Source organism: Myodes glareolus, chromosome 13 (genome assembly GCF_982192425.1).
Source record: "Myodes glareolus chromosome 13, mMyoGla1.1, whole genome shotgun sequence".
Taxonomy (NCBI): domain Eukaryota; kingdom Metazoa; phylum Chordata; class Mammalia; order Rodentia; family Cricetidae; genus Myodes; species Myodes glareolus.
In genome coordinates this window covers 64,504,925-64,529,171 of record NC_142038.1, presented here as the reverse complement: position 1 = coordinate 64,529,171, position 24,247 = coordinate 64,504,925, and the positions used below count along the sequence as shown (strand labels likewise).

The following is a 24,247-nucleotide window of genomic DNA, read 5'->3' as shown; positions in this document are numbered from 1 at the left end:
GAACTCATGTCTTCATGCTTTCAGAACATTTTCCGTTATGCACTGAGCCACACCCTCAGCCCTGGAGCACTCAGTCATCAGGAAGGCTTACAAGAGTTAGATCATACTTGAAAAACTGAAGACTAACGTGAACAAATTCATCTTTCGAGTAGATTTCAACACTCATATGTAGTAGCCTCACCCTGCTGGTTCACTTCACTTCTCCAAATGAAGTTTTTATTAGTCTGAGTGTGTCAGTTTTGGAATATTCAGGGAAAGAACATATAGAATATTATCTTTTTCAAATGTGCACAAGACTGCATTTCATATTTTAAACAGAAATTGCCAACAATGAAGTACTAAAATTTATAGGCAGCCAGAACAGTCCAGGATTAGAGTACTCATTTGCCACGCTCAGAGCTCTGGGATTCACTCTTAGTACCACAAAAAACAAAACAGAGTTTACAAGATTTCAGGATCATTGTTTTAACACAGAATTCTGTTTATTAAACCAAACAAAAACAGAGAAAATTATACCAGCCCTCATTTTTTAAAATTTTCATTAAATAAGCAAACTCTAAATTCACACCTTTAAAAGATGTTTGTGCATCTATGTATTTCCAAAATACTCATATTTCAATAAGATTTTCACATTATATTCACCAACAGTATCACAAAATTTCTTTTTTTGTTGTTTTTTGTTTTGCTTACGTAACTGTAAGGAACAATAATTCTAGAAACACTAGAAGAAAAAAAGCATAGCAATGTCCACAGTTACAAGAAAAAGTGCACATTACCCGGTCACAATCACAGTCAGTACTTGAAAAACTATATGTAACAAGTAGGAAAGGAACACCACTGATGCCTTCAACCCATTGTCAAAAACCAAATGACACAGATTTTACATAAAATAAGGCAAATTCAAGAATGCACAAAGAATTCCTAATTCAACCAAAGCTAAACAACAGAAAGGAAAATAGTACAAGCATGAACTAAAAATATTTCTCCTTAAATATTTTAAAAATAGGCTTGCTTCAGTGCGCAGAAACCACCACTCAGTGTGTGTCTAACACTAGAAACGGAGAAAAAAGGGCAGAGCTAGGGGGGCCACGGAGTGGGGTGGAGGGCAGTTCATTGTAAGGTACAGCTCTGTCTGCTGAGGCGTCTCAATTTTAGCACACACAAAAAAATCTAAATTATACAAATCGTATCAGGAGATACAACAGCCTTTTCTGGAAACTATTTCCAAAAGAAATGAAAAGTAAACACGAGAGTGCAAAGTTTAGGATTGTCACCTGCAACCTCATAACATTCAGTCATCTCCATCCAGTCGCTGATCTGGAGGGTGACTTGGGAGAGCAGCCCTACCAGGGCGAGTCGCTCAACCAGGGCCAGCAGCGCCCCCAGGGGCGAGCATCTCTCAGGAAAGCGCGATGCGCTGGCTTTCGCTTTGTTTTATAACGTTTAGAAAATTCTGGGATGAAAACTGCTGTGGTAAGCTGCCATGTCGCGTGGGTGTTTTGAGACTGGCGTAGGTACAGAATGTAGGCATCTCTTGGAAGTAGTTCCTGACGGGACGGCTTACAGAACGGAGGCAAAGGGTTTTTTTTTTTTTTTTTTTCCAGCATTGAGTGTTTTTCTTTTATATATATCTAGAAAGAATTTGGAAAGAGAAGAAGGCAAAAGGGATGTGGTAAGGGTACTTACAGTAGTTTCTCAAAAAACAGTTTTCTTTTAGGACCTATGAAAAAGTTACCAAAGTAAAAATGACCATTTTGAATGAAAAACAAGTATTCTTTTTATAAAAATTACATTTTTTTCTTTTAAAATACAAGATCCTTTTCATTGCTGTCATATCCTGTAGCAACAAGAAATTTGGCTTTTTTTCCAGATACTTCAGCTTCCAGTCCAATAAGTCAGTAGAAAACTCCACTAATATCTCAGTTGGATCTTGAGCTATTTTTTTTATATATACCACAAGCTTCTTCATTTTTATCCTTGAATTAAGAATATGCAGCCTTTTTAAAAAATTGCTTATGATATTTATGTTGACACACTAAAACAGAAAGCAACTGGCTGGGCACATTTAAGCATCTCGAGTGCTTCAAGGTCCGAGTTCCTCTGAAGCTTTTTAACACACCAGTGTATGGACCAAGGACTACGTGGCAGGATGGAAGTGTTTCTCTTCAAAGATTGTGCAGCAAGACCAGGAGCATCTCTGCTGGGAAATCAAGTGTCATTAGTGGAAACTGCAAACTTAGAACTCAGTGGATATGGACATCGTTTGCTTCAGTTCTGTTGTAAAATGAGATTTTCCAGTTCATCTGCAGAGCGCAATAAAAATGCAGCCGATTCTCGGTACCCTGCAACAAGCTGTCTCACAGCGTTGATTTCTGTTGGACTCAGCTGAGGTCTGGAGTTTGAACTGCTGGAGGATCCTGAGCCAGTCGCCAGCTGCCGCTTCATGCTGAGATCCGTGGGTCCTAGACAAAAAGAATCACAAAGTAAGACAGGAATCGTGTTTATTCCAACATCTCACATATGAGCACTAATCAAATTATAATTGAATTTATTCATGAATGCTGTCATGAGAAACTCATGGTCTCTGTAATCAAATGCATCTGCTCCCTGCAAGACTAAAGAGTAGTATGATGTGATGTGGGTGTCTGAGGATTTTTTTTTCAGGTATCTTGGGCAGCATCCAGCCATCACTTCTTGTTACAGCTGAGACTCAAGCCCTTTGAACATGAGCTCTTGGCAGGATTCAATTTTCAGTCTGTCTCCCGCATGTTGCAGGCGCTTCAGTGTACCAGCACTGCAACGATGAAGTGCAAATATTTTTATTTGCTGCATTTATTAACAATGATAACTCCAATCAGTTCGTAGTTTTAATGACTTCCAGGATATTTTTTGAACTTATTTTTATACATTAAAATTCATTCTTTGAGAATGTCACACGTTTATAAGATATATTTTGATCTTGTCCGTTCACCACTTCTGCCCTTGCAACTCCATCCACATCTCCTTCAAAGACTCCCTCCCAAACTTATTTCCTCTTTTTAGAAAGTCCTCTGAGTCCAATTAGTGCTGCTGCTATGAGCATGGGTGTAAGACCATCCACTGAAGCATGGACCACCCACACAGTCCCTGTGGTTACCGGGAGCATCTCAGTAACTGGCAAGGCTATGTGAGTCCTTTCCTTAAACATGCTGACGTTTTGACGGACTTACTATTGGCAAGTCTTGTGTAAATAATTTTACACCTGGCACAATCAAGAATGACCTGTGAAGAGGGTTTCAGTGAGGGATTGTCTAGGTCAGGCTGGCCTGTGGGTGGGTATATATGTGGAGTTTGATTGCTTTAATTGTGTTTTCAATCAATTGAATTTAGACCTATGCAAAGTGGGTGGCAGCACTTCGTGGAATGAGCCCCAGACTGTGTAAGGCTGGAGAAAGAGAGATGAGTGTAGGCATACATGTGATTGACTCCTTCACCCAGCCCAGCTTCTTGACTGTGGGCGTAGCTATATGCTTCAAATCCCTACTGCCTTGAGCTTCCAGCCATGATGAACAGTAATTAGAAACTGTGATTCCAAGTAAACCCCCTTTTCCTCTAAGTGATCCTGACAGCATTTTACCTAATCAGCTTGCCAAGAAACTATATAACCTCTTAAAAAAATGTAGTCACTGAGGGCCGAGGGACTTCTCTTCAGTGTGTAGAGTGGTCACAGTTCAAGCTGCATATTAAGGACTTGGTTTAAACTTTTCTTTCTTTCTTTTTAAAGGAGTTGGTCTAGATGCTTCTTTCGCACATCAAGGTAATGTTATCTACTAGGAGGATTAGTTCTATTATAGGTTGGAATAAACTTTTCCTTGAAATGGAGCGAAAAAGTAGTTCTTACAACAACCTGCAGAGGAACTAGATGTTGTATGTAATTAAACTTTATCTCTATTTGGACAAAATACAGTCATATGTCCCTAGTATTTTCTTATACCTTTAAACCAAGTCTGGCAGTTCTGATTTTGTAGAAAATTTAGTAATATTAATTAATCAATTAATTAATACAAAGTTATTTAAAATATTGAGTTCAGAAATTAGCATTGTGAAGACACTTCATATAAAAATCTCATGTCTGCCTTTATAATTCAGTAAGCATTTATTAAAATTTATAAAGTTTGGAGAGAATGTCTAAATTTAGTAGTAATTGAATAAAGTATTGCTAAGCATATCACAACATAACTCTGCAACAGGAAAGTATTTTAACAGACCTTAAATATGTGTAAGTGTTAAAAAGGGGGGCATTTCTTTTGTGAGTTAAGACAAGTATTACAATTTTCCTGCAAGTTCTTTGTGAGGCATAAGGGAAACAGGTCGAGCCCCAGCCTCTCTTACATGGATCCCAAAGGAGGCAGAGGTCTCCTGAGAGGGAAACAGCTTCGCTTGAAATTTAATTAGAGCAGACAGGAAGATCTGTCCAAAGAACTCTGACATCCACGAGAAACACACTTCTACTTCGGTCATGGTCTTTCCAAGCTTTGATTTTTCAGAAAGCGTTTATCTTCCATTTGGTCTGCTATTTACAAAATCACGTTATTGACATGACAAACGGAGAGAGTGTGGCTTGTCACACTTGTGGAAAGGAGTCGCTGAACCTGTGCTCAAACAAACAGTTAACAATATCTCTTCAAAGTTCTCTGTGCATTCCCCCTTTTATTGATAGGCTTCTTTTTCTTTATATATATATATATATATATATATATATATATATATATATATATATATATTTTACTCATTTTATATATGAACCATAGTTCCTCTTCACTCCCCTCCTCCTCACATCTCCTCCCATCCTAACCCTGTCTAGTCTTCAGAAAGGGTAAGGCCTCATATGGGGAGTCAACAATGTCTGGCACATCAAGTTGAGGAGACCAAGCTCCCCCCTGCCCACCCATCAAGGCTGAGCAAGGTAGCCCGTCATATGGAATGGGCTTTAAAAAGCCAACTCATGTGCTAGGTGTAGATCCTGGTCCCACTGTCAGGGATCCCAGAAAACAGACCAGGCTACAGTACTGTCTCCCACATGCAGAGGGCCTGGTTCAGTCCCTTGTAGTATCCCCAGCTGTCGAGAGTCCATGAGCTCCCACAAGTTGGAGTCAACTGTCTCTGTGGGTTTCCCTGTCATGATATTGGCTCATACAATCCCTCCTCCATCTCTTTGACTGAACTCTCGGAGCTTGGCCTGGTGCTTGGATGTGCTTCTCTGCATCTGCTTCCGTCAGTTACTGGATGAAAGTTCTATGATGACAGGTAGGGCAGTCAACAATCTGATTACAGGGGAAGGTCATTCAGTTCAGGCGCCCTCTCCACTATTGCTAGGGGTCTTATCTGGGGTCACCCTTGTGAGTTCCTGGGAATTTCCCAGCATCGTGTTTCTCTCTAGCTCTGTAATGACTCCCTCTATCATGATAACTCTCTTATTGCTCCACCATCCCATTTCTTCATGTTTTCATCCCTCATCCCTTCCCCTTTACCACTTCCCAACCCACCTGACCCCCAATTTACCCAGGAGATCTCATCTATTTCCGCTTCTCAGGGTGACCCATGTGTGCTGGGGGCTGCTGTCTGGAAAGCTACATGAATACTTCAGGTGCAAACTATGGCTTGAGAGCGTGGCTGCCATACCATATAGAAATATGGGCCTACACGTGTCCCTCTTAGGGTCCTCTTTGTTACCTAGCTCTTCTGGAGCTGTGGACTGTGGTCTGGTTGTCCTTTGCTTTGCATCTAGTATTCACTTATGAGAGAGTACATACTGAGTTTGGATAGACTTATTTTTCATATAATATATATTGATTATGATTTCTCCTCCTTCTACTCCACCATGCCCTCTCCATCTTCAGTCACACCCGGATCAGCATAACAGCATAACATGGGTTTGGGCTATAGGTGGACACTCTTCTAACCTGGGTTCACTTTACAGTCAAGAAGCACATTGTGCATAACAACACTGTGAAAGATGAAAGAAATTGGAAGGATCCTCCTCTCACTTGAGGTGTAGATACCTCAAGTTTGTACCCTATTACATGATTTTATTAGAATGTAGAATGCCTTGAATGATTTTGCTTGAAGCTGGATTGCTGAATCCTGAACTGGAATTGAGATCAGATTGAACACAGTGTCTGTCTTTGGGGTAAAGGGACCTCTCTTAATCATGAAGTTTAAAACTTACTCAGGGTGCACCTGTGACTTGAAATGCTTTTTTATAATATTGTTATTGTTACAGTTTGTTTTGTTTATGAGATAGAGTCTCATGTAGCCCAGTTGCCTTTGAACTTAATATATAGCAAAGAATGACCATTAACTTCTGATCCTCCTGTCTCCACCTCCCAAGTGCTGGGTTTATAAGCCTGAACCACAAGGTCCCATTTTCTTAGAATTCTAAACATCCTAACTTAATGAAGACTTAGTTTCTTCCATATTTATTAACACACAATTGAGATAACTTTGTAGTCTTCACAACCTCATTAGCCACCCCTCTCCAAACTATAAGAAGCCTTTTTGCTAAGTGTTTGTTATTCAACCCTTTAATGTCATAGGGATAAGAAGAAAAAAAATACATGTAGTAGATATTGATTTAGTGACCACTCACACAGCTATCCTCCAATGTCGCTACCACTCTTTCATTTTGTCTCAAAGATTCAAAGCTATATAGAACTGATTCACTTTAACTCAAAGCACAACTATTGCATAATTAAAATGTAAGTCCACTATAAATAAGAGTTGAAATCTGATGAAGACATAGAAGTTAATGAAGTCTAAGAAGTTACATTTGAAGAAAACCACTGAGAACATGATTATTAGATAGTCTATTCCAGTGAATAGGAAAGACAATGACCAAGAAGATGCTTAAATAGAAAATGGTCTCATTAACACAGCTAAGGCAAATACTCACAAAACTCCAAAAGGCCATGTTTATTTAAGTATCCTGTGTTGACCAAAGTGATATGGACTTATTTTTTATGATAATTCCGAAAAGATGAATCAAAAGTTAAAGATATGTCATGCTAACCTAGACCAAAATTAGAGCCATGATTCATTTTTAAAGCATGAGCTATATTTAAGTTATAAATGACCATTTACTATTTTTAAGGTTTAAATGAAAGTTTACATTCATAATTATTCATTTTCATTTCTAAAATTAATCTATCAGTTGACTTTATGGTTCATTTTTGTTTCTTGTTTAAAGATGCTTCATTTTGTTATAATGTTTTCATTTCTATTTAACTCAGATAATGTTGCTTACAAGGACACGTTTTAAAAAATGGGTGAAGAGATTGTTCTTGAAGAGGACCTAGATTCAATTCCCAGAGCTCATATATACCTCCAACTTTTTGTAACTCCAGTTAGAGATGGTCCAATGTCTTCTTCTAGTCTCCAGAGGTATCAGGCCTGCATGTGGTACACATACATGCCTTCAGGTTAAACAACCATACATAAATAAAAAATATATGTGGCTGGGAGATGACTTAGTCAGTAAAATGTTTTCCATAAGAGTATTAGAACTTGACTTCAGAGCCTAACACATACCACAAAAAGCTGAGAGAGGGGACACCTAAAATCCCAGTATTGAGGAGATATAGACAGGCGCTTACTGGTCAACCAGCCTCACCTACTTAGTGAGGTCCAGGCCAGTGAGACTCTGTCCCAATGGAAAGGTGGATACATTTGAGGAATAGCACTTGTACTGGCTGGTTTTTTGTCAACCTGGTACAAGCTAGAATCATCATAGAGGAGGTGATTTCAATTGAGAAAATACCTCCATAAGATCCAGTTGTAAAGCATTTTCTTGATTGGTGATCAGTGGAAGAAGGCCCAGCCCATTGTGGGTGGTGCCACCCCTGGACTGGTGGTCCTGGCTTGGTAAGAAAGCAGGCTGAGCCAGCCGTGATGAACAAACCAGTAAACAGCACCCTTCCGTGGCTTCTGTATCAGTTCTTGACTCCAGGCTCTTGTCCTGCTCAAGTTCCTGTCCTGACTTGCTTTGGTGATGTGTGATATGGAAGCCTAAGCTGAACAAACCCTTTCCTCCCTGAACTGCTTTGGTCATAGTGTTTCATTCCAGAAATAGTAACCCTCACTAAGGCAACACCAGAGGTTTTCTTCTGGCATACACACACACACACACACACACACACACACACACACACACACACACACACCATTCTCACACATTCCATACATGCATACCTCCCTAACACTACACAGGTTCTATTTCTGATATAATTTTACAGAATAAAGATGGTTTAATCAATGTTGTGAAGAGTATGGGGCCTCTTTTTCCATCCCGCCTGGCTAGCTTACAAGCAAAACAATCACACAGAAATTGTATTAATTAAATTACTGCCCAGCCCATTAGCTCTAGCCTCTTATTGGCTAACTCTCACATCTTGATTAACCCATTTCTATTAAATCTGTGTATCACCACGTGACTGTGGCTTACTGGCAAGATTCTAACCTATGTCCGTCTCAGTCTGGAGATTCATGGCATCTGCCTGTCTCTGCTTTCTTCCTTCCAGAATTCTGTTCTGTCTTCTCCAGCCAGCTACCTGAGTTCTGCTCTATCAACTAGGCCAAGACAGTTTATTTATTCAACCAATGAAAGCAACACATAAACAGAAGAATCTCCTACACCAAATCAATGAGAATTAAGTTTAAGGATGGCAGAGTTTCAGTGACAATTGGAAGAGTAAGATGCTTCCCAGCATGCACTTACTATTATCTTAATGAATAGGTGTATGTCATCTGTTGCAATACTCTTTAAAAATCTGTCCAAATAGCCCTCTGTGCTTCTCGTATCTTAACTGATCCCACTTCAGACTGTACTGAGTTAATTCTTTCTCAGCTTTGAAATTGATCTTGGCAATAGCTAATCCATACATTATGGACACCAGTTCTTTAGTTTCCTCAATCTCCTCAATTCCCTGAACATGGGATGAACAACAGTAACAAAGCAGAAACATCCTAAGGCCTCAGAAGGCAAGGAAAGCTATTTTCAGTCAGTTACTAGGGAGTTTTAAGTGAGCACTGAAATTGTCAGGATCACATTTTCCACATCCCATCAGAGCCATTCATTCCATATCTCAGTAGTTTCCAAAGTTTCTTTGTTCTGAACATTTGCTCTCGCAGTCAAACACAACCATCCAGGGTAAGTGAAGTGCCTTTGTTGGCTAGCAAGCTGTTTGTATGCTAACTTTATCTTCAAACTAAGTTTCATTTCTCTTTCGAGTGTAGCAGATGTTCGATAAAAGTATTCACTGATGATAGTTTAGTACCTTTCTGTCAAAAGGTAATAAAATAAATTAACCAAAAAAATCAATATTCTAGCTACATTGAGTAACATATAAAGCATCTGCTGTGGAGTTGGCTTAACTCAGACACCTCATAAATGACCCTCCCTTCACCCGATAAGTGAATATTTATCAATGGTAAACAATATCTGAACTACCAAACTAAATACATCACCAAATTCAAATTAGATTATTTGTTTTAAGTGACCTAATAAGTGAAGTTATATTCGTGTGTGTGTGTGTGTGTGTGTGTGTGTGTCTAAGACAGGCAACAACCTTGAATGTCATTCCTCACAAGCTGAGTATCAGACCTCTATGAGAACGATTTGCACTCTTAGGGAACGAGACATCATCTATCCAGCCCTCATTGGCTGTTTTTAAAACACAAAATTACACACAGCTTTTTCTTTTACCAGTTTTTAAAACATTCACATCATTATCAATAATATGTAGTTACATATCATATGACACAATTTTCATTCAAGTGATTTATATCATTATCAAAATTTACCATAAAGTGACAGTCATGTAGGTCATTTTATACAGTATAACATATTAATAGGATTCCGTAAGTTTTATATTCATGACACACACACACACATATCATACACACACACACACACACACACACACACACACACACATATGACAAAGTGACCTGAAATTCTTCAGTGTGGCCCATCTATTTCTACAACCTTCATGAATCATTCTGTATTTTACCTTTTGCCAAGGAAGACTTAGAAAGTATTAGCAAATCACATTTCAAGCTGATGCTTAACTGGTGCGTAGGATGTGTATCCACGGTCACTGTAACTCTGGTTGCCTTGGAAGTGGAGGTGAAATAGGGTACTACTTCTGGAACATTTTTTGTTGTTGTTTTCAAATTCAAATGATTTCAAGATTAGAAGAGGAAAACAGCCATGAACGATGTGAAAGGAAAAATCACAGGCACCCGGTGCATAGACTATAGTCACCAAACTGAAATGAGGGTTAGCAAGTCTTGCTTTCCTGCACACTCAGAAAGAACATTCGTGTTCTGCCTACAATTATCAAAACCTGTGAACGAAGTGGGACTCATGCAGAATAGGGGGTTTATGCTGAAGAGGCTTCTCATTGTGTGTGTTTGTGCTGGAAGCTTGTGTGCAGGTCAGAGGACAACAGTGGGTGTGGGCACTTGCATCGATCTTGTTTGAGACAGGGTCTCTTGTTCATGCTATGTCTCTTAGGGTAGCGGTCCCATCAGTCTTGGGGTACCCTCTCTCCATATAGCTGTAGGAGGAGTGCTGGGATTTTAGATGCACTACACACTTAGCCATCTCCCAGCCCTGAGCAGCTTTTTAAGCTCATTTGTCAATAGGGCACAGAAGGAAAGAATAAAGATTTAAGACACGTAAAAACTTAAGTAGAGGTTTTGGAGCTAGAGTGTGTTTGCTTGCCTTCTCTCCTTGATTGCTTATCAAATATTCACTTCCCTTCAGCAAGCATCAAGAGATTTGAAAGGGAAGCAGAACTGTTTTTATGAACCTATACAAAGACTTTCCCTGCAAATGACTGAGGACTGAGTTTATAGATTCCCATTAAGGTTAATGCCTTTTCCCAAATTTTAAACCTTTGTTATTAAATGGCTTAGAAAACCAATTAATTTTATAAGGAATATAATAATCATGGGCACAGATGATGTAGGGTCAGAGCACCGGAAGAGATGTAGGTCACAGAGGAGGAGACTTACAAAAATAAGTCTGCTTTGAAAATAGACATATTCTTTTGAACATACTGTGTTCATGAATATGATTTTTGAAACAAATTTTTATAGTATATAACCGTCCTTGCAATCATTTTATATAGTATAATGTAGTCATAGGATTCCATAAATTTTACATTCACACACACATATATATATATGTCATATATGTATGTGTGACAAATAAACAAAGGACAACAGAGAGTAATATACTGCTAGACATTTTTTAAAGATTTATTCATTTTATTTTATGTGTATGTATGTTTTGTCTGTATGTGTGATTGTGTATGTCTGGTGTCCGTGGAGGTCAGAAGAGGGCATTGGATCTCCTGGACCTGGGATTACAAATGGCAACTGAGCCATCACAATTGTGCTGGTTCTGGAACCTTAAACCTCTACAAAATCAAAAAGCATTCTTTGCCACTGTGCCATCTCTCCAGCCTACTGCACATTTAGTTTTGTGATCAATTCTGAGTTTGAGCGAGAGGCCCACACGAGCATGAAAGCAAGCTTCTTGGAGTACAGCTATGTTTCTCCACAAGTTCTTGCCACTCTGCAAAGATGGAAGGAGAGCCTCCAGGACAGACATCTACATGTCAGTAAAAAACAATGTCGTTTAAAATGACCATGAAATAACCAAAAAGAATATTAGCATTGTAATTGAAAGTTTAACATGAGAGCAAAGGTAGGCCATCTTGGGGTGATTTAAACAGACAGAGATCTCTAGTGGGGGAAGTTAGTGGCCTGCTGCCTGTGCTGGGAGGTCCACCAGTATCCAAGCTCAAAGTGGAGCACCGTTCATATACCTCCCTATAGAAGGTAGTGGTACTGACTCCCTAGAACTGTAAAGCAAGCTCAACTCCTCCCCCACCCAGGAGCTTTTTCCATAAGCCAGAAGCTAGAGGGAGAAGTAAAATGGAACTGGTTTGGACAAACAGATCCCCAGAGGATGTGCCAACATTCAAAGGGTACTGTGCAAGGAAGACAGCCCACACCAAGTTTAACGATCTCATGTCTCCTGAAGAGGCCATGTGCAGTTTATTAGTCTTGAGAAAGCAGCCCCAGAGCGCTAAGGCCTCTTACATTCCTCTCCTGCAATGCACAGCAAGGGATTCTCAAGAGGACATTTGGAGCACATACAAATCCATTTCCTGTGCAGGAGTAAAGATCGGGCTTTGCAGAAAGATCCCTGGGAAGAGCCTGCTCAGTGTTGAACTCTAAACCCAATTACAGAGGCTGGATTGTCAGGGAAAGCCCAGGTCACTCACCTCCTCTTTCAAAGCTGTCTCTGAGGTCTCCGACCTACAGGAACCCAGGCAAAGCCCCGTGGTAATTAGAAATTTGCTCCTTGGGTTCTGGAGATAATTCATATTATTTCTTTGATTTTCTAACAAATTACTAGCATCAGACTCAGTCATTAAAATTTGTACTGAGCATCATCTTTCCAAGTCTCTAGGTGCTGCAACATAAAATTGTCTAAATAATTCACGGTCTCAATCGAATTCTAGGTGATTGTTTTGATGCACACAGGAAAGCTGGAGAGAGAATGAAGCGAAGTGCCAAAGGTGTGGTTGGTTTCTAATACTGAGTTAGCAGTTCCTTCAGCTAAATATCAAATCATGTTCTGCCACAGCTGAATCTCCCTAATATTTGTTCTGTTTTGAGTTTTCTAATTTTGAAGTAATTCAAGTTTATGCAAAAAGGTTTTTAAACACCTATGTTACATTATGAATTAGTTCCACTCAAAGTTACTAATTAATAGGAATTAGATTTACAGAGAACTCCCAGATGCAAGAAAACTGTTTAAAAGGCAGATAACTTGAGCTAGAATTACAGATTTCTTTTTTTTTCTTTTTTAAATCTGTGTATGGAGTAAGTGCATTTATGTGTGTGTGTGTGTGTGTGTGTGTGTGTGTGATTCATGCAGGTGTATACACTCATGTTTGTGCATACTTGTGTATGTAAGGCTGACTTCTGGTGTTTTTCCTTCAACTGATCTCTGTACTTTTTGAGACAAGATTTTTAAATAATCAAAAAATTCACGGATTTGTCTAGAATGGTTGGCCAGGAAGATTCAGGGACACTCCTATCTCTTCACTCTTCTGCCAGTGCTGGGGTTCCAGGCACATGATACCGGGTTCTGGGGATCTGGTCTCATATTCTTGAGCTTGTGCCAGCAGGCATCTTACCCACTGAGCCATCTCCCTGGTCTCAAAAACTGTAGCTTTCTAAGAATCACCCTTGAAGTTTCTTTGTCAGCCAAACTTACTTATTTCATTGAGAAAAGAATGCTACATGAGGAATCAAAGACAGACGATCTTTTGTAATCAATAAAGAACACTACTTCCACAGCAACTCAATCACCCAGTACCAACCTAAGCACACGAACCAGCACTGCTGACAGAACCTCCTGTGGCGGCGAAACTGCCCTTGCGCATGGCTTCTCATCAGTTCTGGCTATTGAATAGCTGAGAGGGAGCCAGATATGGGGGTAGATCTGAATTCTGAGCTCTATTCCATCTAGTACATTTCAGTTTAATAGTCACCTATGGCAAGAGACTGTCATACTGGATTCCACAGATCTAGATGAAATTGTATTTGACAGACAGAAAAGACAATGTGGATATAACATGAGTACTTTGGATCAGGAAATTGCCCTGATTAAGTAGCCAAAGGGATGCATTTTAGCTGTGACTCCCAACCTGTGGATTGTAACACCATTAGCAAATCTCTATCTCCAAAAATATTTACATAAGATTTATTATTGTTATTATTATTATTGACAGGATTTCTCTGTCACTTTGGAGCCTGTCCTGGAACTAGCTCTTGTAAACCAGGCTGGCCTTGAACTCACGTAGATTCACTTGCTTTTGCCTCCCAAATGATGGGATTAAAAAATTGCCCCACCACTGCCCAGCTACATTATATTTATAACAGTAGCAAAATTACAGTTATGACATAGCAGTGAAAATAAGATTTTATGGTTGGGTCACTGCAACATAAGGAAGTGTATTAAAGGGTTGAAACATTAGAAAGACTGAGAATCAACCACTGTACTAGAGACATGAACTCACTAATTGTAGACAGTTGACTGGGGATGATGCATACACTGGTGTTTTGATGCTTGGGAGATAGAAAGATCAGGATAGTTTAGTGCCAGCAGGGCCAGGCTGTGTCAATACAGACTATCTCAAAGAACCAAAACAAACAAACAAAAGAGCATAAAATAGGGAGCTGAAGAGATGGCTCAGTAGTTAAGAGCACCAGCTACTTTTCCAGGGAACCATGGTTTGGTCCCCATCTGGTGACTTACAACCCTTTGTAACTCTAGTCTCAGATAATCCACTTCTGACCACCATTGGCACCAGATACACTTGTGGTATACAGATATGTGGTATGGGAGAATTGTCCGTATTCTGTCAATCATGTTTTAAATAAAACGCTGATTGGCCAGGCAGGAGGTATAGGTGGGAAAACCAGACAGGAAGTGGAAATGATGCAAGGAGAGCAGGAGACTTCTGTGGAGGAGGAAGTTGATTCCTCTCACTCCTTCCCAGATCACCGAAGCAGCAGGATGTGAGCTGCCCCACTGAAAAAGGTACTGAACCACATGGCTAACATAGATCAGAAAAATGGGTTAATCAAGATGTGAGAGTTAGCCAGTAAGAAGCCTGACCTAATGGGCCAATCAGCTTTATAACTTATAGAGTCCTTTGTGTGATTTTTCTCTGGGACTAAACAGCTGGGGGAACTGGGCAGGACAAAAACCCCAACAAGCAGGCACCCTCATGTTACAGATATGCATGCAGAGCAAACATCCATACATACAATAAATAAAATTTCTGTGTGTGTACTTGTGTGAGTGCATGTGTATACACATGTGTGTATAAATACAAGTACAGCAAGTTGAATCACTTAGTGGAAAAAAATCTAATATAATACATTGGTTTTGTTTATGTATATATGTATGCAGATATGTCTCAACATGTATCTTTATGCATCAGAGACAAGAGGTTGCCCTTAAGTATCTTTCTTTGTCATTCTTTACCTACTTCTTTGAGACAGTCTCTCATTGAATGTGGAGCTCAGTGTTTCTGACTAGCTAGCTCCAGGAATTCCCTGTCTCTGCTTGCCTAGTGTTGAGACTACAGGCGTTCTTGTAACATGAGGGCCGGCTTGTTGGGGTATCTGTTCCCGCCCGGTACCCCACAGCTGGCAAGTCCCAGAGAAAATCAATCACACAGAGATCTCTATAAGTTATAAAGCTGATTGGTCCATTAGGTCAGGCTACTTATTAGCTCTTATAACTTATGTTACCCCATTATCCTTATCTACGTTAGCACATGGCTCAGTACCTTTTCCAGCGGGGCAGCTTACATCTTTCCTCTCCAGTGGTCTGGGCAGAACCGGGGAGGGAGCTTCCTGCTTCCCAGAATATTCCCAGTCTCTTTGCTCCACCTCTACTTCCTGTCTGGCTTTCCTGCCTATACTGCCTGCCTGACCAATCAGCGTTTTATTAAAATATGATTGACAGAATACAGACAATTCTCCCGCATCACGTTCTGGCTTTTTATATGAATGCTGGATCTTCTAACTTAGATCTCATGTTTACCCAGCATACTCATTACTCACCAAACCACCTCCCCTGCTTTAAAACATAAAATAAAATTTTGCTCTGCTTTGTCAACTCATTGAATTTTAACAAGAAGTCCACAGAGTAATAGTAACTTCAGGCTCCCAACTACATGGACTCTAATTTGATCACATAAGTCAGCTTTTCCCAATAATATGTTATCATGAGCATCTTTCCACCTATAAAGAACCTGCCAGTGTCCTGAAGAGGATTATGCAGCTTCTGTGAATAACTTGTAGCACTACTCTGTAAAATCATTATCTATAGAATGATATTGTGACAGATTCCATGCAATTCTCATGTGGGGCAAGAGGTGAAGGCCCCTCCCCGTGTGTCAGCATTGCTACCTCTCATGTGACTGTCAAGCCATTACAATTCATTAAGAGTAGAAGAGAAAGCCACGTGAGCACTTCCCAAGTCCCTGGATGGATAGAGCAATCAATTTTCCTAAATCATAGGCTTAAAAGCCAAGCACATTTTAAGGCAAAATTGATTCATTTCAAAATATTGCTGGGAAATATTTGAAATGAAATTTCTCTTCCTTCAATATTGTACTCTTCTGGGTATTAAGAGGTCTATCATTAAGAAGATATCTTCAGAGCAGGTAGTTTGGCTCAGTTAGCAAAATTATTGTTTTATAGCATGAGGTTCTGACCTAGATCCCCAGAACTCGCCTGGGAAACACCAAATGTGGTCGAGTGCATATGTAATCCCAGATCTTGAATATACTATCCAGCTAAATTCCTGAGGTTCACTGGTCACCAAGCTCAGCTTACTTGTTACTTGTTGAGTTGTAGGCCAGTGTGAGAACTGTGAATCAAATAAAAGCTGGATACCATCAGTGGTTGTTTGAATGAGATGTCCCTTTATTCTTGGGCATTTGAATCCTTCATCCTAGGATGGTGGCACTATTGTGTAGGTTTTAGTTAGCATAGTCTTGCTGCAAGCAGTATGTTACTGGGGTCAACTTGGGGTTTCAAAAATCTATGCATCATTCACACTCTCCATTTCCTTCTTGTAGTTGGAACATGTGCCTCATCAGTTTTGCCACCATGTCTGTCTTCCTGCCCTGCTTCCCCATCTCAGTGTCAAAGGACTCTTATCCCCTGGGACCACAAGACCAAACAAAATCTCTTTCTATCAGTTGCCTCTGTCATGGTGTTTTATCACAGCAACAGAAAAATAATACTTAACCTAAAGAATGTTAACCTAGACTGTCCTGTGTCCTTCATGTGCAAATGCTCACCTGCATACATGCACACATGCAGTAATGCATACTGTCACACAAAACACACACACACACACAAACAGGAACTGAACAAGAAAAACTATCCTCAGCTTCCATCATTCCAATGTTTAACTGGAATTAGTTAAGATGTCCAAAGGGACACAATGTTTCACTGGGAAAATGTTTTTGCATAGGCGTTCGTGATTTGTGTATCCATTTAGTCCAAATATGAACTAACACTGATCATAAGGAACTTAGGAACAAGTCATCTTCTGTGTCTCCAAACTATGCTTATTACCTGTGGAACATATGCATAACAAATGGGTGAAGACACAGGGAATCTTCATGGTGCATTATGGGAACATGCATGAAGAGAACTCAACTGGGAAGTGATGGGGAAATAGCACAGGCATTTCAAGAAACCAAAAGGATGACATGAGTCAGGTGCAGGGGAAGTTATAGGTACCCAAGATCAGTTCAGCTCCAAGATAGGCAGTGTCCTATGGAACTTGTAGGGAGGAAGAAGTCATTTTTCCATTGTTAACTTAAAGTCTCTTGGGATGGATAAACTATTCTGTCTGGTTAGAACTTAGATATAAAATCTATAGCTCAGAGGGAAGGATGAGGATGCAGACATTTACAGAAGAAAAGGTAGCCACCAATGAGTTTTACCCTGAGCAGTGTGCTGAACAAAACACTTCCAGGGACAAAGGGAGGAAGAGGAAAGGGAAATTGCAGCATGAACAAAATGTGTAGAAACAAAACATATAAAAATAGCAAATGCTTGAGAGGCAGGAAATAGAGAAGGCTGAGAACACAAGGTGATAATGTTCTGTTCTAAGTGTCAAGACCATGGATATTTCAAAATTATAATCATCAGGGTAGTCAAATATATCCATAAAATCCCCAAAATTATAGGATGAAATCATCTTACATTTGACAGTTGGTGCAGTCAGTGAGAACTTATCAACTACCTATCAACTGCAACAGCATGGTAGAGGAGAGCTTGCTTTAGAGAACTGAAGGAAAATTGTAAGCGAGGTGTGAAAGGGATAGATGAACGGAAGGGCTTTTTTTGACTATTTCCCTCAAGAATACCTATGATGACTGAGGGGTTAAGGAGCTAGACTTAAAAGCTCCACATAAGAAATGAGGCTTCAGTCTCATATGACTACTGTGATAACCTCCAGGTAGACCTATGACCAAGCCGTACCTGCCCTAGACTCAGTGACATGCTTCGGTCAAAAAGATCCTTAAAGTAGAAATTCCATCTATTCACGTCACGACAAAACAAGAAGATAAGTGGTGCAGGGATTCAGGCAGACCGGGAACAACCATACAAATGCTATTATGGCTCATTATTACCACAACTTGGTCTTGTTAGATTTTGGTCTGTATATCAGCCTACTTTATATCAGAGTGGAAGAACAGATTGGAAAGTCTACTCCCCATGGAGTGTGTTGAGAGGAAACAGCCAAACATAAATGAAGCCTTTTGCACATAATTGAGACTTAAGGGGTCCAATGGGTAAATGTGGCGAGCCGCAATTGCCTTCTGTGGACGGTGTGATGTGAGCTTCCTGACAGAATGTCCCATGTCAGTGGAACGGATAATGACAGGATGACTGGCTGCCTCTTGCTCCTTTCATTTGGTTAATGTGAATACACTCTTCATACAAATTATAGCTGCTGTCAATTTGATAATACTCCAATTTGAAAATTTGGATGGTTGGGTGCAAGCCCTTGCCAACTCTAAACAAATGGTGGGCTGGCTAGCAGAAGATTTGAGGGGCACTCTGGCAATGGTCACAGACACACACTTCTCTTGCTAGGAAGTCTCCAATGTAGGCCAGATTTCCAAATTGCTTTTACATTAAAAATGAAACAGGAGTTTATAAACCTCTACTAAAACCACTGTAGACCTACACATAGATGAACCAACTGGAATCTTCCTCCCTTCTGGTTTGCTTTCTTGTTACTCATTCTCTTGCTTTTTGCTGGTTTCTGTGCTGGGTCAAACGCAGGGAATCACGTGTGGTAAGCACATGCTCTCCAGCCTTTGTTTTGGTATCATATAAACCATTATTCCCTAGGGTCCAAAATACACAAATCATTGTCTTTGTACCATTTTAACTTTGACTTCAAAACTCTACTTAGTAATATTAGTTCCAATTAAGCCAATGATTAGATACTTAATATGTTACAGACTTTACTCAAAGGGACAAATTCTTGTCCAATCATGGACAAGATGAAGGCTCTGTGTTCTCAGAGTACACATTTATTTAGGGAAAAATGTAACAAAGATGTTCAATGAATTAAGCAGTGGAGTAAGGTAGAATTTAAAATGTTTTGACCTTTCAACAAGACAATGTCTGTCTTAAAATATATTGGTTTCATTGTTTCTATTGCAGGGGATATTTACAGATTCTGGAAGGGGGAACTGGGTCACCAGAGGCTGAAATAACAGGTGGTTGTGAGCTGCCTGATGTGGGTGTCGGGAACTGAAACTGGCTCTTATGTAAGTCAGAATCACTTATATTCACAGAATTTATGGGGCAATTCCCAAGATAAATGAAATTGTGTATCCAGTCAACTTAACAGTCTCTCTGTATTTGAAATAAAACCGAACAGAACCAAGACAGGAGTAAACAATACTAGTGTTAGAGGGATTCTAGATTCTTGGAGAATGAAAACCTATTTTGAGTCCCTGTATATTACAGAGTTATTCATTCCCTTGGCTACCACCGTCAAGGGATGCCAAAGTCCTTCTACACATGAGCAATTCTCTTTTGTGTCAGGGTAAGCAGGGTGTTTGCCAAGATTCTGTTTTAGCTGTTAAATTGAACTAAAACTCAGTCCAAAGCCACAGCTCAAAGAGAGTTATCTAATTTCCAAAGTGTTACAAAGCATAGTAGGTTAACTATGGTGGAATATTAGTTTAAGATGTCACACTCATTTATGATGTGGAGTATTTGTTTAATGAAGTAAAGATGTGTTGCTTTCTTTTATGTTACATTCGTTTAACTCCATAAAGCTGTTACTTTGCCTGCCTAACGCACCTGGTTGGTATAATAAAGAGCTAAATGACCAATAGCCAGGCAGGAAGGGGATAAGTCAGAACAGAGAATAAACACAAAGAAATCTAGGCTCAGGAGGAAAAAGAAATGAGAAAAGGAGGAGAGGAGGACACTAGGGGTCAGTCACACAGTCACACAGCCAGCCACGGAGTAAGAAGGAAAGAAAGATACGTAGAGTAAAGAAAGGTAAAAATCCCAGAGACATAGTGTAGTTAAAGAGAAATAGGATAATTTAAGTCAGAAAACTGTCTAGAAATGAGCCCAGCTGAGGCCAGGCATTTATTCATAAGGAAGAATAAGTCCCTATTTGAGAACTGGATGCCAGGCCCCCAAAGAATGAAAAATAAAATAAAAACTGCAATTAACCAGTAGGTTAATCTCACGATGTGCTTTCTCAACAGCACAAGGCAGTCTTCAGGGTTTGGAAATGATTCTTTGCGGTGTTCTTAAGTGGCCTTTATCTCCTCATACAAAAGTGAAAGGATGCATGAGCTTAACAGCCCCATCACTACATGATTTTATCATAAGCTAGCCCCCTAATTGCCTATGTCTGCTTCTTATTTCATAACCTTAAAGATGCAAAGATGGGGGGATGCTATACCACATGAAAATGGAGGCCTAAGACACTGGTGGTAGAGAAGTAAGAGAAATGAAAGGTTCTTCCTAGGCCACTCTGCTCCCCGACTTCATGCGGTCTGCCCTTCACTCTGATACCACAGGCCAACAGGAATATTATTATTAAAAAGTCAGAGAGATCCTGAAAGGGAGAGTGATCCTCTAGCTCCTCTCAGTCTCTATTATTATATGAAATTGAAGGTTTTTAGGGGGAAGGAGAGAAGTATCAAATAGTTATCAATATAATATTGTCATATCTGCACTCAAACAACCAATTTGTGAAAGCCGCATTCCTACCTAATTTTAATTCTAATGTGGTATTTGAACATCACCAATGACTGAGGGATAGATACCAAGGTGATTGTTTGTGCGTGTGTGTGTGTGTGTGTGTGTGTGTTTGTGTGCGCACATGCACACACACATTCACTGTGTGATATATATACATCACAGGAGAAATTCAAGAGTTTTCTGAGGGTATACAACTAAGTCATAGACTTAAAAGGTGAGCAACAATTGACGGTAGAGAAGAAGCATCAGGTGAAAGAAACTCAGGAGGCTTGATCTGAGGCAGGAGAATGAGACGATGCTATTTCTTCCAACAGCAGTTAAAAAAAAAACACAAAAGAAAATTCACTGATTGCATCATCTTGACTTGACTCTAGTTTTGTTTTTTTCTTTGTTTTTATTTGAAAGACAATGTTGTGTTCTCTTTTGAGAATCAGAGGAAATGTAAGAAAAACTTTTTTCTTTTTATCTACGGTAAAGATCAGCAACCTTACTGGTCTCGTCTCAAAACAGCAACAGCTAAAGGAGCATCCTTCTGAAATCCTATGAGTTTTCCTTCTCGGTCTTTGTACACAATCCAGTTCTCCCACCAGGATCTCTCTGTATTTTTGATAACAACCTCTTAAGTCAGACAAATATCATAATATAGGACAGAACTTGTGAAGTCTGGGAGCATAGTGGGGTGCTTCTCTGTCATCCATGTCTTGAGGTTCTTAATTAACTAAAGGCAAGAGGCTTCATATTTTCTTGTTGCATTGTCCCATAACATGATTTAGCCATTTATGGAGCATAGATAAATGATTCTTGTTGTGTAGAAATAAAACCATCTCAATTTACTTTAGCTTCACATATCATTACATACTGAAGTTTTGTTCACTTCTTTTTATTTCATTACTACTACCAAGGGAATCCAAATTAGCATTTTATTTTGCAGGTATTATAGAAATAACTAGAATTTGGTGCCATCAACTTTCAAACAAGGAATATCAAGAGAGACCAAGAACAATGTTGTGAATGATAAAAGCAGAGATATCAAGTCATCGAGAAGGTCACAACTCAAAGCAAAGCATTTGCACCCACAGAAAAAGATTACGCTCAGCCTTGATCAGACAAACCTGTCCTTGCAGTGAAGTGGGGAACAAAGAGAACCATGACTGCAAGGATACAAAGAAGAAGGCGTAGCTGAGGACTCAGCTCAAAACATGACTTCCTACTCCCAGCTATGGCTTACGGGGCATTGTGATGGAGGTGCACAGCCTGAGAACCAAGACTAGGATTGTGCAAGTGCTAACCATCATTGTACAAACTGTTTGCCCCACCCTGGTTTTAATAGTTGTACAATATTAAACTAAGCACATTATGTTTTTAACTTTACAGGATGTGTAACTGACTTATTCACCTTTTCTAGTACAAATAACTAATAACTTTCCAGTTTGGAACAGCATCTCCACTTGACATCATGTGGCTAGGGCGGGCAAGACTCAACCAAACTCAGCCTAGGGTTTCTAGACCTGGCCTGCAAGAGGACTCCAGAAACTCTTTGGCACCAACCAGAAGCCCACTGCCAGAAGGTCATTAGGGAATCAATAATTATTTATTTCTATATCTAGCATTTTAGTCTCTGATTCATTTAGAGATGTTGCGACACACAGATGCAAGAAATTCTGAAAGCACGAGCAAACACAAGCTGGCTCTAGGCATCGCGCCCTGGGGAAAGATCACTGTTGCTAATCTACAGCTGAGGAAGCATGGTGGCTTTGCTCATTGCTTTAGTCCATGTGTTTTTAGTAAAATCATGCACATTCCATAAAGTCCCAAATGCTTCAAATTCTCTTAAATCACAAGTCTCTGTGAACTACCGAATCATTCTTGACAAACTGTACCTTATAAGATCAGAGGCAGAGGGAATTGTACTTGTGAAAAATTGCTCTTATTCTACTTGAATTTTTTTGTCGAATAGAAAACAGCAATCATTCAATTGAACAATCCTACTGCTGCTTACAGAAGCCATGACAATATAGAGAGATATCCAGGCAGAGAGAAGAATGTTGTGTCTTCAAACAGCCTTGTTTTCACTCCGTCACTGACTAGTCTTTATAAGAGTCTAACTGTTTTCTACTTTCAGATTTAGAAAATATACCAGCCCCAAATGAACGCACAAAATGCAATCTGTTGTGAAGACTCACCACTACTAGAAGTGTCGTTCAGGTTTAGCAGTCCTCCTCCTAGCCCTCGGTAACTATGGTAACTGTAGGTCCCATTGCCATTGATGTACAATACCTCCTGTGAGCCTGGAACAGTAGATGTTGAGTAGGTGGCCTGGGCTGCCTCAGGCTTGCACTGTTTGTCAGCGGGAGTAGCTTCGTCCTGTAATGAAACAGCATTTCATCACCATGACATTTCTGTGATACTTCATCTTGCACACACTCAATGCCAGCCACATGATTGCACTAGGTAAGTCCATACAGTGAACAGTTAGCTCATGTGCATATTTTTCATCTTTGCTAAACAATAATAGTAATAATAATAATAATGGGCAGGCTATAGATAGAAAACCTGACAGCTTCCAAATGAATTAAAAATGATGGAGAATGCTTCAAGCAATAAGCACTAAGAGGTAGAAGTCACCTAAAGAACCACTGGTAAGTGATTAGGCAGAGAAAACAAGGGACACACACAGTGGAATCCTGTTCACCCTTGAAAAAGGGAAACCCTCACAGTACTATAAAGTCATGAGGCCCAGGGCCAGTTGTTAAGTGAATGAATGGGCTGTAATAAAGCAGATGCTACATGGGAGATGACTGGGAAGTCAAAGGCACAGACTGGTGAGGGACAATGGTGGTGCCCAAGTCTGCCTGGAGTCAGGCTGGGGGAACAGGGTTTCATTGTACGGAGAAGTAGGAGCATGGACCTGGAATCTACGCTTTACGTTTCTCTCCTGATCCCGGGAAAGTGACTGTGAGAGAGTGGATTCTAATTAATAGAAAACAACTTGAAGCAACATGCAGGACTGAAAATACACAGAAAGAGATTACAGTGGAAAATTATACATATTCAACAAAGTCTGATCTTTTGTTTTGCTTGCTCACTTCCTATCCTCTTCCTGCCTTTTGTTTCTTCCTTATTTCCTCCCCTGATTCTTCCTTTTCTCTTATTCCATTTTTATTTTATAGCTGAAAAACATCAATTTTTATTGCATACTACCCCTGCACTAGGCCTGTTGAGTGAGTACCACCCCTGCACTAGGCCTGTTGAGTGAGTACCACTTCTGCACCTATTGCCATCATTGCAGGAGCCTGGCAAAGATCTAAGCAAACACCTGGGTCCTTTAGTTTTTTTCTTC

The 24,247-nt window shown here is 39.9% G+C and overlaps 1 protein-coding gene across 6 annotated transcripts in view; it reads right to left on the bottom strand.

Moving 5' to 3' along the window:
• Positions 1–449: 449 nt before the first annotated feature.
• Positions 450–24,247, bottom strand: part of Nol4 (nucleolar protein 4) — a 331,009-nt gene continuing 307,211 nt past the window's right edge. For all 6 annotated transcript variants that reach the window (XM_085700071.2, XM_048442653.3, XM_048442654.3 and 3 more), the window contains 2 exons: positions 23,091–23,271; positions 450–2,462 (listed from right to left, as the gene is read on the bottom strand). In XM_085700071.2, the coding sequence (XP_085556197.1) occupies positions 2,269–2,462; positions 23,091–23,271 (375 nt within the window). In that variant the 3' untranslated portion in view covers positions 450–2,268. The remainder of the gene's footprint in view (positions 2,463–23,090; positions 23,272–24,247) is intronic.